Source organism: Rhincodon typus, chromosome 12 (genome assembly GCF_021869965.1).
Source record: "Rhincodon typus isolate 14 chromosome 12, sRhiTyp1.1, whole genome shotgun sequence".
In the NCBI taxonomy this organism is placed as follows: domain Eukaryota; kingdom Metazoa; phylum Chordata; class Chondrichthyes; order Orectolobiformes; family Rhincodontidae; genus Rhincodon; species Rhincodon typus.
This window is the reverse complement of record NC_063343.1, coordinates 34,027,829-34,042,288: the sequence shown is the minus strand read 5'-3', so window position 1 is coordinate 34,042,288 and position 14,460 is coordinate 34,027,829. Positions and strand designations below refer to the sequence as shown.

At 43.2% G+C, this 14,460-nt stretch overlaps 1 protein-coding gene across 1 annotated transcript in view; it reads right to left on the bottom strand.

The window, feature by feature from the left end:
• Positions 1-11,337, bottom strand: part of LOC125484578 (formin-like protein 3) — a 49,358-nt gene extending 38,021 nt beyond the window's left edge. Inside the window, exons 1-2 of the mRNA XM_048603967.1 lie at positions 10,844-11,337; positions 6,248-6,308 (exon numbers count right to left, since the gene is read on the bottom strand). Of these exons, the coding sequence (XP_048459924.1) occupies positions 6,248-6,308; positions 10,844-11,337 (555 nt within the window). The remainder of the gene's footprint in view (positions 1-6,247; positions 6,309-10,843) is intronic.
• Between the last annotated feature and the right edge of the window lie 3,123 nt (positions 11,338-14,460).

Genomic DNA, 14,460 nt, shown 5'->3' with positions numbered 1-14,460 from the left:
GTAGGAGATGGGGGTGCGGCTTGAGGTGGGAGGAGGGGATAGGTGGGGGGAAGAACAGGTTAGGGAGGCGGGGACGAGCTGGACTGGTTTTGGGATGCGGTAGGGGGAGGGGAGATTTTGAAACTTGTGAAATCCACATTGATACCATTGGGCTGCAGGGTTCCCAAGCGGAATACGAGTTGCTGTTCCTGCAACCTTCGGGTGGCATCGTTGTGGCACTGCAGGAGGCCCAGGATGGACATGTCGTCTGAGGAATGGGAGGGGGAGTTGAAATGGTTCGCGACTGGGAGGTGCAGTTGTTTATTGCGAACCGAGCGCAGGTGTTCTAAAGGACATGATTACAAAACTTCCTTCAGCCTGAAAAATACATATTAACTCGTGGCTGTTGTTTGCTGATGCCGTGTTGCTTTAAGTGGTGTGTGTGCATTCAAATGGTTTTGAGGAATGGGACCAAGGGAAGGGGGAGTTGGGGAGGAGAGTAGAGAAAGGAGTTGGGAGAATGGGGAAGGAGGGGGGGCGGAGAATGGAGAGAAGGGGGATGGATGGGGGAAGAAGGAAGTGGGAGAAGGGGGAGGGGGTAGACGGCAGTGGGGAAACAAGGGAGGGGAATGTGAGGGAAGCACAAAGGGGATGGGGAAGAAGGGAGGGGGGGAAAAAGAGAGACGGAGTGGATGGAGAAAGGATGGAGGAAGGGGGAAAAAATGGGAAAATGAGGATGGCGAGACATGGGTTGAGGGGTCAGAGAGGCACGGGTGCATGGTAGGGAGGAAGGTGGTGCTGGGGGATGCAAAGAACCCAGGAGAAGGATGTGGGGGCAGAGGATCAGGAGAACATAGAACAGTACAGCACAGTACAGGCCCTTCGGCCCACCTTGTTGTGTCGACCTACTATCCTACTGAGATCAATCTACCCTTCATACCCTACATGTTACTATCCTCCATGTGCCTATCCAAGAGTCGCTTAAAAGTCTCGAAAGTGGGAAATACAGATGCCGAAGGGCGGATGGCAATGGTGGACCTGCTGTGCAACATGAAAGAAATGGCTCTTGAAGACTATGTTCCGACCGCTTTGAACTGTTCACTATTAGTACATTGACTGGCTATGCTATTAGAGCTGTTGGTTGCAACTACTCAATCATAATGAACAATGGTCCTGCCCAACAGGCGAAGATTGCTCAAAAGCTTCAATCAACTGGTGATGAAGTGGCTGATCCTTTTGAAATCTCCACCATTCAATGTGAAGATTACGATTTTCACAAGGGAAAGTCTGAGTATGAAGAGATTCTGCAGTGCAACAACCAGCCATCCAGTGCCACACCCCGTTGGACATCAGTCACCTACAACTTTCCTCGTCATGGCTTCTGGCCTAGATAAGCATGGAACAGATTCTGAGAAACCCCTGCACTATTCTCACATTGATATACTGGATCCTCTGGCCCATTTCCTGGAATATCCTCTGGGTCACCAGTGGTTGCCCTGGCTGCAAAATATGTGCTAAGCCGTATTTGAACAGCTGATGGAAAGCAGAAAGGCCCATGGAGATCAGAAATCTTCTGTTATCAAAGAGACCATGCACTGTCATAGGATATCCAATAGTGGGCTATATAGCTTCATTTGAATTGTGAACTAAACATGAATTTTTGGTATAGATCAGTCAGTGAGGCTCTCCTAGAACTGAATGCGGAAACATTTACCAGTACTCCAAAATTTCTGAGGTAGGCAAATGAAGTAGTTATGGTATTTCGGTACACAGTTCTTGTGTTCTTTTTGTTCTATTTGTGCAATGTGCAGGAGTGTGGGGGTTTGTCAGGCAGAGGAACTCAGGAAAAGTGAGAGTATAGACAGAGGGACCCAAGAGTGGTAGAGTTGGGGGGGGGGGGGGGGGGGAGGTGTGATGATGTGATGATACTATGGCTTTAAGAGGTATATTTGCTTCTGGTTTTCTTTGAAGAGAGGTTTTGAGCCATAGGTGACAAGCTCTCTCCTCCAAGCTGATAAAGTAAACAGCTTGGAGGTCTTTGGGTTTCTTTTAAAAATGTTGGAACACTAGAAGCAGCATGAATGATAAGAGTCAAGCTCCCACAGAATCAGGGTTTTAATTTGACTTTCAGTAGTTGTTGGGGTTTTGATGCTGCCATACATCTCTCCCTGCTACAGCAAAACACTTGAGTTCTTGCTCTCTGTCAGAACTTTCTCTTGATGCTCTTTCTTCCTCGACTGGAGAAAAATTGCATGTAAGACAATCTCTTTTACTGAACTTGCCTTTACCAAATGGTGTGTTTATGGAATGTTACTGTATTGGAACAGTTACTGCTTCGTAGTGAAATACTCTATTATTCTGTTAAGTTTTCCAATAGAGTTAAGTTATTCAACTCTTATTTCTTCTGTTTTTGTTTTAACTTGCAGGGGAAGAACAAAGTGAGCTCGGGTCGTGGTTGGTTTGTTCGCCGAGCTGGTTCCTTAGTTTGCAGATGTTTCATTACCCTGCTGGGTAACATCATCAGTGCAGCTTGCATCGAGGCGCTGTTGTGTTTTCCCGCCTGGTATTTAAACTCTGGGGGCCGTTGGATTTGATTACCTCATTTCCGGTTTTCCTTTGCAGTGGTGTATACATAGGGCTTAGTTTATGTGTTTGTTGATGGCTTTCTTGGTGGAGAACCAGGCCTCTAGGAATTCCCGTGCTTGTCTCTGTTTGGCCTGTCCTAGGATCCTGGTGTTGTCCCAATCCAACTGGTAGTTCTCCTTATCCATGTGAATGGAGAGGAGTGGGTATTGGTTGTGTCTTTTTGTTGCTAGTTGGTGTTCATGTATTCTTGTGGCCAGTTTTCTTCCTGTCTGTCCAAAAAATGTTTGTCGCAGTCCTTGCATGGAATTTTGTATACTACATTGGTTTTGTCCATAGTGGGTAAGGGGTCTTTGGCTCGAGTTAGCAGTTGGCGTAGGGTTGACGTAGGTTTGTGTGCTACTCTGATGCCCAATGGTCGTAGGAGTCTTGTGGTCAGTTCGGATATGTTCTTGATATATGGTAGTGTGATGAGAGTGTTAGGGCTTGCAGCAACTTCCTGTTGTTCGTGAGATAGGCATTGTCAGATCCAGTTGTTCAGATATCCGTTGTCCTTAAATACTTGGTGGAGGTACAAAAAGAAGAGGTACTCTTCATGCAAGAATAATGGATACCCGAACAACTGGATCCGACGATGCCTATCACACGAACAACAAAGCTACAGTCCCTTTTATTCTATGAACTATAAATTTTCTTACAAGTTGTATTGTATGCCTTTTGGAAGGCCATATATACCACATCATTGCCTTGTTTGCCTCAACCCTTTCTGTTGCCTCTTGAAGAAAACTCCATGCTGTCTCTTCTGAATCATACACATTTTTCCGTATGACCATTAATCTTATAACCAAATAATTGTTTCTAGAAATTTCTCCAGCACCAAAAGGTTAAACTACTGGTCTGTAATTGCTGAGCCTATCTTCAATTTCAATTTTATTTTCAGGAACAAAATGTTATTTCATTCCCGTAAATTATATTTTCTATCAGTATGGCACAATTACAGCCTGATACCCAGAAGATTGTCATAACACTGGAGAGTGAAAGAGGAATTTATTAGTGATCAGGGATCAGCTACAAACTTAAGTTTTACAGAAATATAAGAAACTACATTTGTTGAGGAAATCATTATCTGTCTGATCCTTCAGCCCATCAGGTCTCTTTCCTCCAGCTGCCCTGTTCTGAGCCCTCATCCCCATCACCACCTTCTGTTGCTGTTCATGATTATGTGGTTGTGCCACAAGCCTAATAGACCACAGTAAGATGGGAACATTGGATTCATACTATGACCACACACAGATTGTCCCCCCAGTGCAAATCATCTAGAGAAGCTGCTGAATGAAGCGAAGAAATTGCTTGTGAGAACCAGAAATTATGTGTGCAAGACAATAGTGGGCACTGGGGGGAGGGATGAGGAGACAGTCACCCCAGTTTACTATTTATATATCTACTCATTGTTACTTCAATAGCAGAATAAGCTTTTGGGTGAATCTATAGAGAAGCAAAATCAGAATGGGAATGCTTCTTTTTGCATGATTGCATACTTTTCCTCAACTTAGACTTTGACAACATTGCATCAACTTAAAAAAATTAGGCCCACACCAAGTCATACCATGAGCTTTTCAAATGTAATTCATGTAACATTAATGTAAGGATGCAATAATGAAGAAAATAGACGGCCATGCGTTAGATCATGATTAAACTTAAAGAAATAATTTGATAATTGTTTAATTGTACTGTGTGCAAACATCATCGAAACATTATTTATTTTCAACCCCCATTTTCTATGGCTTTATTATTAAAAAGTTCTCTCAGCTGCCTGTGTTGTATTTTGATGTTCAGTGATGTAACAAGACCTATGATTTAGCACCTTCTACAGGAAAGTTTTAGTATTACAGAAAGATTTGCCATATTTTCGGGACATGGAAAGCTATATTTTAATTTGTTAATTTCATTAAGGTTTATACAAATAAGTAATTTCACATTTAACAAAATTAAAGTAGCGGAGGATATATTTAAGGTACAGAAATCAATTAATTTAACTCATTTGTGCAGTGGTACTAAAGAACACAAGAGTCTGATATCTTTTTCAGTGATTAAATCTTCCCATCTATATTAATATTAGGAATTTCCTTTTCCGTAGCTATGTATCAGTGCTTTCAGATGTCATATCTACTAATAATTTGTGGAGAGCTATATGTTGGCACTGAACTGCTGCTTCCGAGTGTCTTGATCTGAACCATGCGTACCACAGTTAGAGGGCATCTCCTCCGAGGCCTCGATCGAACTGAATGTATGGCTATATTAAGTTTCAGAATCTTTCTGCAGTAATTATCAGATATAAAATCTCATAACCCTTAATCCCATAAAGAATCAATCCTATGATCTCTGGCCTAAGAAAACATTAGTGCGTGTATGGAATGAACTACCAGAGGAAGTGGTGGAGGCTGGTACAATTACAACATTTAAAAGGCATCTGGATGGGCATATGAATAGAAAGAGTTTAGAGGGATATGGGCCAAACACTGGTAAATGGGACTAAATTAATTTAAGATATCTGGTTGGCATAGACAAGTTGGATCGAGGGGTCTATTTCTGTGCTGTACATCTCTATGACTCTATGTGCAGCTATAGCGTCCCAAGTCTAGCATCCTCAGTATCCAGAGCATACAATATTTGGATCTTCCCAGGTTTTGAAAGAGCCATCCTCATGTAGGCTGTTCCTACATATATTGATGTCATAAAATAACTAGGCTGGGGAGCACTTATTATGAGCAAAAACATTGAAAGTTTTAAAAATTGAAATGGGAACATTTCTAAGGGTCTATTAATCTTACAGTGAAGTGATCCTTGCAGGAAAGAATATTCACTTGAATAGCAATAATGGGGACAGAGAGAAGTGGCTGATTTCTGACACACTCCCTTGAAAGCAGCTGGGAATGTTGCAATCAGATTTTTCCTGTCAGTGGAACAGACAGCTGTGTGTTTGGAGAACAGAGAGGACTAGGGAAGCAGGTCCTAAAGTACTGCAACGGAGTCAGATCTTGTTTAATTCCACTCTCCCAGAATAGTTCAAATTTGGTCTTTTCATTCCTGTATTTGCTATGAGAATAAATGCCCAGTTTTGCATAGCCAGACTTCAGACACTGTATCTATACCTTACATAAAAGTTGACCATATTTTTCCAGGTATCAAACTCTGAGAATTTTGTAAGTGAAGCATAGTCCTGGAGATTTTAATGATTCAATTTGTAAATACTAATGAAAATGAGTGCCAAGAAGTAAATGAGGAGTTATTTAACAAAAGTGTGCAGTAAAAAGCTACTTCAGACTCGGGCAGTGAAAAGCATTCAACGGGGAGATCAAAGTGGGTTAGACTAAACATGCTCCTACAAAGAAAAAGGATGGAACGTCAAAATCTCGAGATTCTTGAATGTGAAGTAGTTTGTAGCTTAAGGTAAGGCAGAAAAGGAAAGCTCATTTCCAAGACAAGTACTTTCTACAGAAAACTGGGAAGGTATGGCAAGTAAAGAGGTGAAATCAAACAGGAAATTGGGAAAGCAAAGAGATGGCATGAAAGAATATTGTCAATTAAAATCAAGGAGAACCCAAGGATGTGTTTTCAATACACTAAGATCAGAGGATAACTAAGGAAAGAGTAGGGTTCATAAAGGACCAAAAATGTAACCTACACGCAGATGCGGAAGTTGCTGTTCAAGAATACTTTGTGTGTCTTCATGGGCAATGCAGACACTGTAATTAAAGAGATAGAATGTGAAGTTTTTGATTTGATAAACGTAGAAAGATAAACATTGAGGCATTAACAGTACAGCATTCTTAAAGGTAGATAAATTTTCAGGGTTGGATGAAATGCAAAGAAGCTGAAGAGGAAATAGTGGAAGGTCCAACCATCATTCTTCCAACTTCATTGGATATAGGTGTGGTGTTGGAGAACTGAAGGACTGGCCAATCTGTTAAACTTCAGTAGTGGGCAAATTATTGGCAGTGATTCTGAGAGACCAGATAAAAAGTTGCTTATAGAGATTAAATCGAGAACAGTCAACCTGCCTTTGCCATGGGAACATCACGTCTGACTAACTCTATTGATTGAGGAAGTGAAAAGGAGAATTCATAGGATAGTGTAGTTGATGTGATTTACATGGATTTTAGCTATTTTTTTGACAAGATCCCACATGAGAGACTGGTTAAAAACATGAAAGCCCCTGGGATCCTGGGGAATGTAGCAAGCTGTATACAAAATTGACTACAGCAGGAAACAAAGGGTAATTATTGATGATTATTTATGCAACTAGAGGTTGTATAGGGGGCATGTTTCAATAAGAATGACCACCACACAATCCTTGAGGAGACAAAGTCCCAACTTCACATTGAAAATACACTATGTTGTGCTATGTGACATGGTCATTACAGTAAATGAAGAGACTTTGAATTGATCTAGTAACTCAAAACTGGACATCCACTGTAGTCCATCATCCTCAGTAGAATCATGGTCCAACACAACTTGCAACCTCGTGGCCTAGCATATCCCCAATTCTACCATTACCATAAGCCAGGGGAAATTGACCCTAGTTCAATAAAGAGTGCAGGAGAGCTTGCCAGGAGAGCACCAGGCATAACTAAAAATGAGTTGTCAACTTGGTGATGGTATAAAACAGAATGGCTTGCATGCCAAACAACATAAAGAGCAAGTAATTGATAAACTAAGCACTAAACAACTCGCTACAGGAAGAGATTCTTCAAATATCTTCAATGATGGGGAGCCTAGGAAACCAGTGCAAAAGACAGTCCCAGGCTGCTTGCTCTTGCCACCTTGCAGCCTGTTCCTGCTACCATCACTGCCATGGGCTGCCTGCTGTTGCCACCAGCTGCCTCTGGCTGCCTGCTCCTACTCTTGCCACCAGCTGGCATGTCAAGCGTGACTTCCTTTTTGTAAATCCATACTGATTGTATTTGATTCTACTGCGGTTTTCTAATTGCTGTGCTATAAAATCCTTTTATAATGGACTCCAGCATCTTTCCCTCCATTGATGTTGGATCACTGGTTTATAACTCCCTGTTTTCTCTTTACCTCCCATCACAGATGCCTGGCTTGAGTCAATTTGATTCACTCCAAGTCATATCAAAAGACAGTTGGTAGCACTGGATACAGCAAAGGCTACGAATTTTGATAACATTCCAGCAATTGTAATGAAGACTTGTGGTCCAGAACTTGTTGCACCATCCAGCCAAGCTGTTCCAGTACAGCTACCACACTAGCATCTTCCTGACAACGTGGCACAAATTACCCATGCATGCTTCGTACACAAAAAGCAGGACAAAGCCAACCTGGCAAATTACCATCTCATTGATCATCAGTTAAGTGATGGAAGGAATCATCAACAGTGCCATCAAGCAGCACCTGCTCAGCAACATCCAGTTAGGTTCCATCACAGTAATTCAGCTCCTGACTTCATTACAACCTTGGTTTAAATATAGACAAAAGAGCTGAATAACAGAGGTGAGGTGAGAGTGATTGCCCTTGACATCAAGTGCATTTAACTGAGTATGGCATCAAGGACCTCCAGCAAAACTGGATTCAATTGGAATCAGGGGGACAACTCTACACTGGCTGGAGTCATACCCGGCACAAAGGAAAATGGCTGTGGTTGTTGAAGGTCAGTCATCTGAGCTCTGGGCAGAAGTTCCTCAGTGTAGTCTCCTGGGCCTAACCATCTTCAGCTGCTTCATCAATGGCCTTCCTTCCATCATAGGGTCAGAAGTGGGGCTGTTCATTGTGCAATCATCAATGTTCAGCACTATTTGCAACTTCTCAGATACTGAAGTAGTCCACGTCCAAATACAGCAAAATTTGAACAATACCCTAGCTTGCGATAAAACTGGCAAATAATATTCACACTACACAAATGCCAGATAATGACCATCTCCAGTAAGAGAGATTTAACCATCGCCCCTGACATTCAATGGTGGTACTACCACTGATTTCCCCACTATTAACATTCTGGGTGTTACCATTGACCAGAAACTGAACTGATCTAGCCATATAAATACAGTGGTTACAACAGCAGATCAGAATACTGCAGCAAATAACTTACTTCCTCACACCGTAAAGCCTGCCCACCATCTGTAAGGCACAAGTTAGGAGTGTGATGAATTGCTCCACCCATTTGCCTGGATGACTGCAGTTCCAACCACACTCAAGAAGCTTGACCTCATCCAGGGCAAAGCAGCCTGCTTGATGTGCATCACATGCACAAACATCCATTTCCTTCGCTGGTGCTCAGTAGAAGCAGAAAGATGGCACACTCTGCTTCTACAAGACACAGAAATTCACTAAAGCACCTTAGACAGCATCTTCCAAACCCATGCCCACTAAATCCAGAAGGACAAGGGCAGTAGATTCATGGGAACACCACCATCAAGTCTTTTTTCAAGCCACTGACTATCCTGACTTGGAAATATATTACTATTCCTTCACTGTCATTGGGCAAAATCCTTGAATTCCTTCCTTAAGGGCGTTGTGAGTCTAACTATAGCACATGGACAGCAGTGGTTCAAGATGGCAGCTCACCGTCACCTTCTTAAGGGCATATGGGATAGGCAATAAATGCTGGTTGTGTCGGTAACACCCAAAAACGCCGAAGATAAGTGTGATATAAAAGCATGGATGAAGGATTGCTAGTGGATAGGAAGAAAAAGTAGGCAAAGGTGGGCATATTGAAGTTGGCCAGCTGTGAACAGCAGAGTGCTGCAAGGATCAGTAGTAGTTGCAACTATATACATTGTAAAGTTATTACTTAGATGAAGACAGAGGTCATGTTCCTAAGTTTTCGTACAATAAAAAGTTGGCGGGAATGTAAAATAGCAAGCGCAGGCAGGTGAGACTAACTTAGTTTGGAAACACAGTCAGCCTGGACTGGTTGGACCGAAGGGTCTGTTTCTGTGCTGTATGACTCTATGACAAGGTGGGCACAAACAGGCAGCCAAGAGACATAAACAGATTAAGCGAGTGGGTAACAAATTGGCAGATGGAGTATAATGGGCAAATAGGAAATGATTAGCTTTGGTCATAAGAATAGAAAAACTTCTTTTAAAAACAGCATTAAACTTCCAAATGTTCATGTTCAGTGATACTTGAGTGTACTTGTACAAGGAACACAAAGTTAGCATACAGGTATAGCAAGCAATTAGGAAGGCAAATGACATGTTGGCCTTTTTTGCAAGGAGGGGTGAATGCAAGAATAAGGAAGACTGCCTTTAACTGTCCACACCAGTGAGCAGTTCGAGACTCCTTTTTTTTGGGGGGGGGTGAAGGATACACTTGTGTAGAGATAGTATGATGAGAAACTGGTTAAATGAGTCTATTTTCTCTGGGGTTTAACAGAATGAAAAGTGACCTCATTGAAACATTCAGTTTTCTGAAGGGACTTGACAAGCTGACAGAGACTTATTTGTCCCTACTGAAGATTCTGCAACTAGAAAACACTGTCAGGAAGAGGCTGCTCATTTAGCATTGAAATTTCTTTAAAAAGTTAACTCTTAATAGTCTTTGAGATTTTCTACCCTGGTGGTTGTGAATGTTTCATTGTTGAATTGCTTTAAGGCTGGGATATACAGATTTTTGGTTTCTCAGGAAATTAAGGAACATGGTGAACAGGCAGAAAGTGGCATTGAGACCAGAGATGATTCATAACAGTACTGAATCGAAAAAGAAAACACTCTTGTGCGGTCCATTCCTCCTTGTTTTTCATATCCTTGCCACAGCCTTTGACACTTGCCCATGGTGTCTCCAGTTTTACCAGACCATAGGGCTGCTCTCTCATCAGAGTGATTAGTGATTTAACCTGAGGGCCACAACAACTCAGCCGGTGATGGGAATTGAACGCACGCTATTGGCATCACACTGCTTCGAAAAAAAAAGCCAACCGTCCAACAAAGTGAGCTAAACTGACCTCTAAACTTACTTATACCAACCTTTTCTAATGTCCAGCCGAGTGGAGACACCTCACTCACTAACACTTCTCCTTCCCCAGCAATAGCTCTTCTTGAATCTCGACACCTTGAAATCTAGAATCCTGTCCTGGAAAACTGGTTCTTTTTTCCTAAGCTCCCTTGCCCTGGTAGCATCACCTGTAGAGATAAGGTCAGCTTTCACGTGGATCCTGGCTACACCCGCCTCTACTTCCACACAAATACATTCTCAGCTACTCTTCCTTCTGACTCCGCCTTAGTGAAACGGGACAGATCGAGGAAAGGCCCGTCACACTGACCTCATGTTTGCCGACCATACTTGTGTACTCAAATGATAAAGAACTGCCCGCGACCATATTCGGGAATAGCCGGTGACCCCCGACCTCCTCACTCCATGTCTAGGAACTGGCGACATGTTTTCCCCGCACGTTGCTGGGGAAGTGCAACGTTCAGCGGTTGGGGCCCCCAACAAACATGGCCGCCAAAAGGTCAAGGGCATGCGCAGATCGTGCGGGTGACGCCTGATCGCGAGCCGGCGGGGCTCGGACTGCGGAGGAAGGAATAGTGGGGGAATGGAGAATGGGTGTCTCGGGGGGGGGGGCGGGGGGGGGCGGGGCGAGCGTCTGGGAGCGGGGCCGGGCGTCCGGGGCTTTGGGGGCGGGGCCGGATATCTGGGGGCGGGGCCGGCGGCTCCGCGCAGCGCGATCACGGTCACCGGGGGAACGCACGGCGGCCCCGGGAAATGGAGGCTGGGTTGGAGGAGGCGGAGCGCTGTATCGAAGCCGCGCAGCATTGCTTGAAGTGCGGTGAGCAGGAGGAGGCCCTGCGGTACCTGTACCGGGCGCAGCAAAGCTATCCCACCCAGCGGGCCAAAGGTAACAGCATCCCGGGGCAGTACAGGGGTTTGTCCTGGCCTCAGCCCAGGCCCTTCTCTGACACACGGGATTATTCAATGCAGGAGAATGGGGGGGTGAATGTCGTTCTAGGAAGGGTCAGAAATTACGGGACACCAATTTATAGTCCAACAGGTTTAGTTGAAAACATTATCTTTTGGAGTGTTGCACCTTCATCAGGTGTAGTGAGAGAGGCATTGAATCCTGCCTTCTCTCAGGATCTCCATCTCCTTCCCCACAACACAGAATTGTCACTGTCCCTTCGTGTAGTCCATGAGATTGGTCACCATTAGCCAGGAACTGAATTGAACCACATGTACAAATAATGTGGGTACAAGAGATGGTTGCAAGAGAATTCTGCAGCAGTTAACTAATGTTCTGCATCCCGAAGCTCCTGTATATTAAGGGGGACACAAGTCAGGAGTGTGATGGAATGCTCTCCATTTGCCCGGATGTGAGCCGCTCCAACAATAATCAAGAAACACACAGCAAAAAGTCATACAACTGATGTGAATGCATTGAATAAACCTAAAACAGGTGGCTGACTCCCTACTGTTTAATCTTTAATCAGTTAGAAAGGAGATCCAGGTTTTGATTGATTTAAAATGCAAATCCCAGAATTTCTTTCAAGTCACTGATGCTTTATCAGTGTATACAAGAGGTGAAATCATAGAATCCCTACAGTGTGGAAACAGTCCCTTTGGCCCAACAAGTCCACACTGACCCTCAGAGCATCCCACCCAGACCCATCCACCTAATCTATACATCCCTGAACTCTATGGGTAGTTTAGTATGACCAATCCACCTAGCCTGCACATCTTTTTGACTGTGGGAGGAAACCAGAGCACCTGGAGGAAACCCACGCAGACACGGGGAGAACGTGTAAGCTCCACACAGACAGTTGCCTGAAGGTGGAATCAAACCTGGGTCCCTCATGCTGTGAGGTAGCAGTGCTAACCACTGAGCCACCATGCTGCCCCAACCACTGAGGTCGGGTAATGCGTTTAAGGTGTGAGGCCTTTTTTAGAATTTGTTTGAGTTTTAACCTGGAGTCAGACTGGTTTTATTTTCACTAAAGGCTGTCTCGTAACTCAAGCTGTTGGATGACCTGGCATCACAGTATAGGTTGATATTTGCTGATTTTGTTTTTTAGCAAGTTCCATAATTATTGTTGCATTTTGAAATCAAAGTCAATTTTAAAAGTTTGACAGCTATTTGATATTTTTTACAATTGGATAAATAGATTTGGAAAAAATTATAAACATGAGACTCTTCAGATTTCTTTTATGGATTCATTCTCCTTCTTGAACTCCATCAGCGCTACAATTTACTAAGACCTCTGTGTCCTCCAATTGTACCTATCCACATTTTCTTCACTCTACCATTGGTGACTAACTTTAAGCCCTAAACTCTGGAATTGGCTTCCTTTTACCTCTCTACATCTCTGCATCACCCCCTCCTCAAAATCTACCTTGTTGATCAAGCTTTGGATTGCCGTTGACAAGATTCCACATGATAGACTGGTCAGTAAAATTAGATCATGTGGAGTCCAGGAAGAGCTAGCCAATTGGCTTAGAATCCCTGCAGGGTGGAAGCAGGCCATTTGGCCTATCAAATCCACACTGACCCTCTGAAGAACATCCCACCCAGATCAACCCCCTACCCTATTTCTGTATTTCCCACCCTAAACACTTTGGGCAATTTAGCATAGCCAATCTACCTAACCTGTACATCTTTGGACCGCTTGTTGGTAGGAGACAGAGGATGATGGAAGAGGGTTATTTTTGGAATGGAGGTCTGTGACCAGCAGTGTTCTGCAGGGATTGGTGATGGGTCCACTGTTGTTTGTCATTTATGTAAACAGTTTGGATGAGAATATAGGAAGCATGGTTAGTATGTTTGTGGATGACATGAAAATTGGTGGCAAAGCGGAAAGTGAAGAAGAGTGCAATGGGATCTTGATCAGCTGGGCCAACAGGCTGAGGAGTAGCAGATGGAGTTTAATTTAGGTAAATGCAAGGTGTTGCATTTTGGTAAAGCAAACCAGGGCAGGATTTACACAGTTAATGGTAAGGTACTAGGGAGTATCATCAAGCAGAGAAATTGAGGGGTTTGGTACATAGTTCCTTGAAAGTGATGTCACAGGTAGACAGGGCAGTGAAGAAGGCATTTGGCGTGTTTGCCTTAATTGTCAGAGCATTTGAGTTTAGGAGTTAGGTTGTCATGTTGCAGTTGTACAAGACGTTGGTGAGACCACTTTTGGAGTACTGCATACAGTTCTGGTTGCCTTGTTATAGGAAGAATATCGTTAAATTGGAAAGGGTACAGAAAAGATTTAAAGGGATGTTGCTTGGACTGAAGGGCTTGAGTTATAAGGAGAGACTGGATAGGCTGGACTTTTTTCCCTGGAGAATAGGTGGTTGAGGGGTTACAGAGGTTTATAAAATCATGAGAGACCTAGATAAGGTGAATAGCAAAGGTCTTTTCCCTCAGATAGGGGAGTTCAAAATTAGAGAGCTTAAGTTTAAGGTGAGAGAGGGAAAATTTAAGAGACCTAAGGGGTGACGTTTTCGCACAGAGGGTGGTGCGTATATAGAATAAACTACCAGAGGAAGTGGTAAATGCAGAACAATTGTAACATTTAAAAGAGATTTGGACAGGTACATGAATAGGAAGGGTTTCGAGGGATGTGGGCCAAATGTGACTAGTTTAGTTCGGGAAACTTGGTCAGCATGAATGAGTTGGACCAAAAGTTCTGTTTCTGTGCTGTATGACTCTGTGTCTGTACTAATTCTATCTTATGTGATTTGATGATAAATTTTGTTTGATAATTTCTCTGTGAAGTATGCTGGAATGCTTTTTTACTGTGTTAAGGACACAACCTAATGGTAAATGGTTGATCCCATTTGAAATAATGAAAGGAACAGTTTATAGAATTTTTAAAGTATTATTCTCACTTGGTAAATGAATTGCAAAAAAAAGAAAGTAGCTTTCTTTTATTTAGCATCCTTCATGGCATCTGA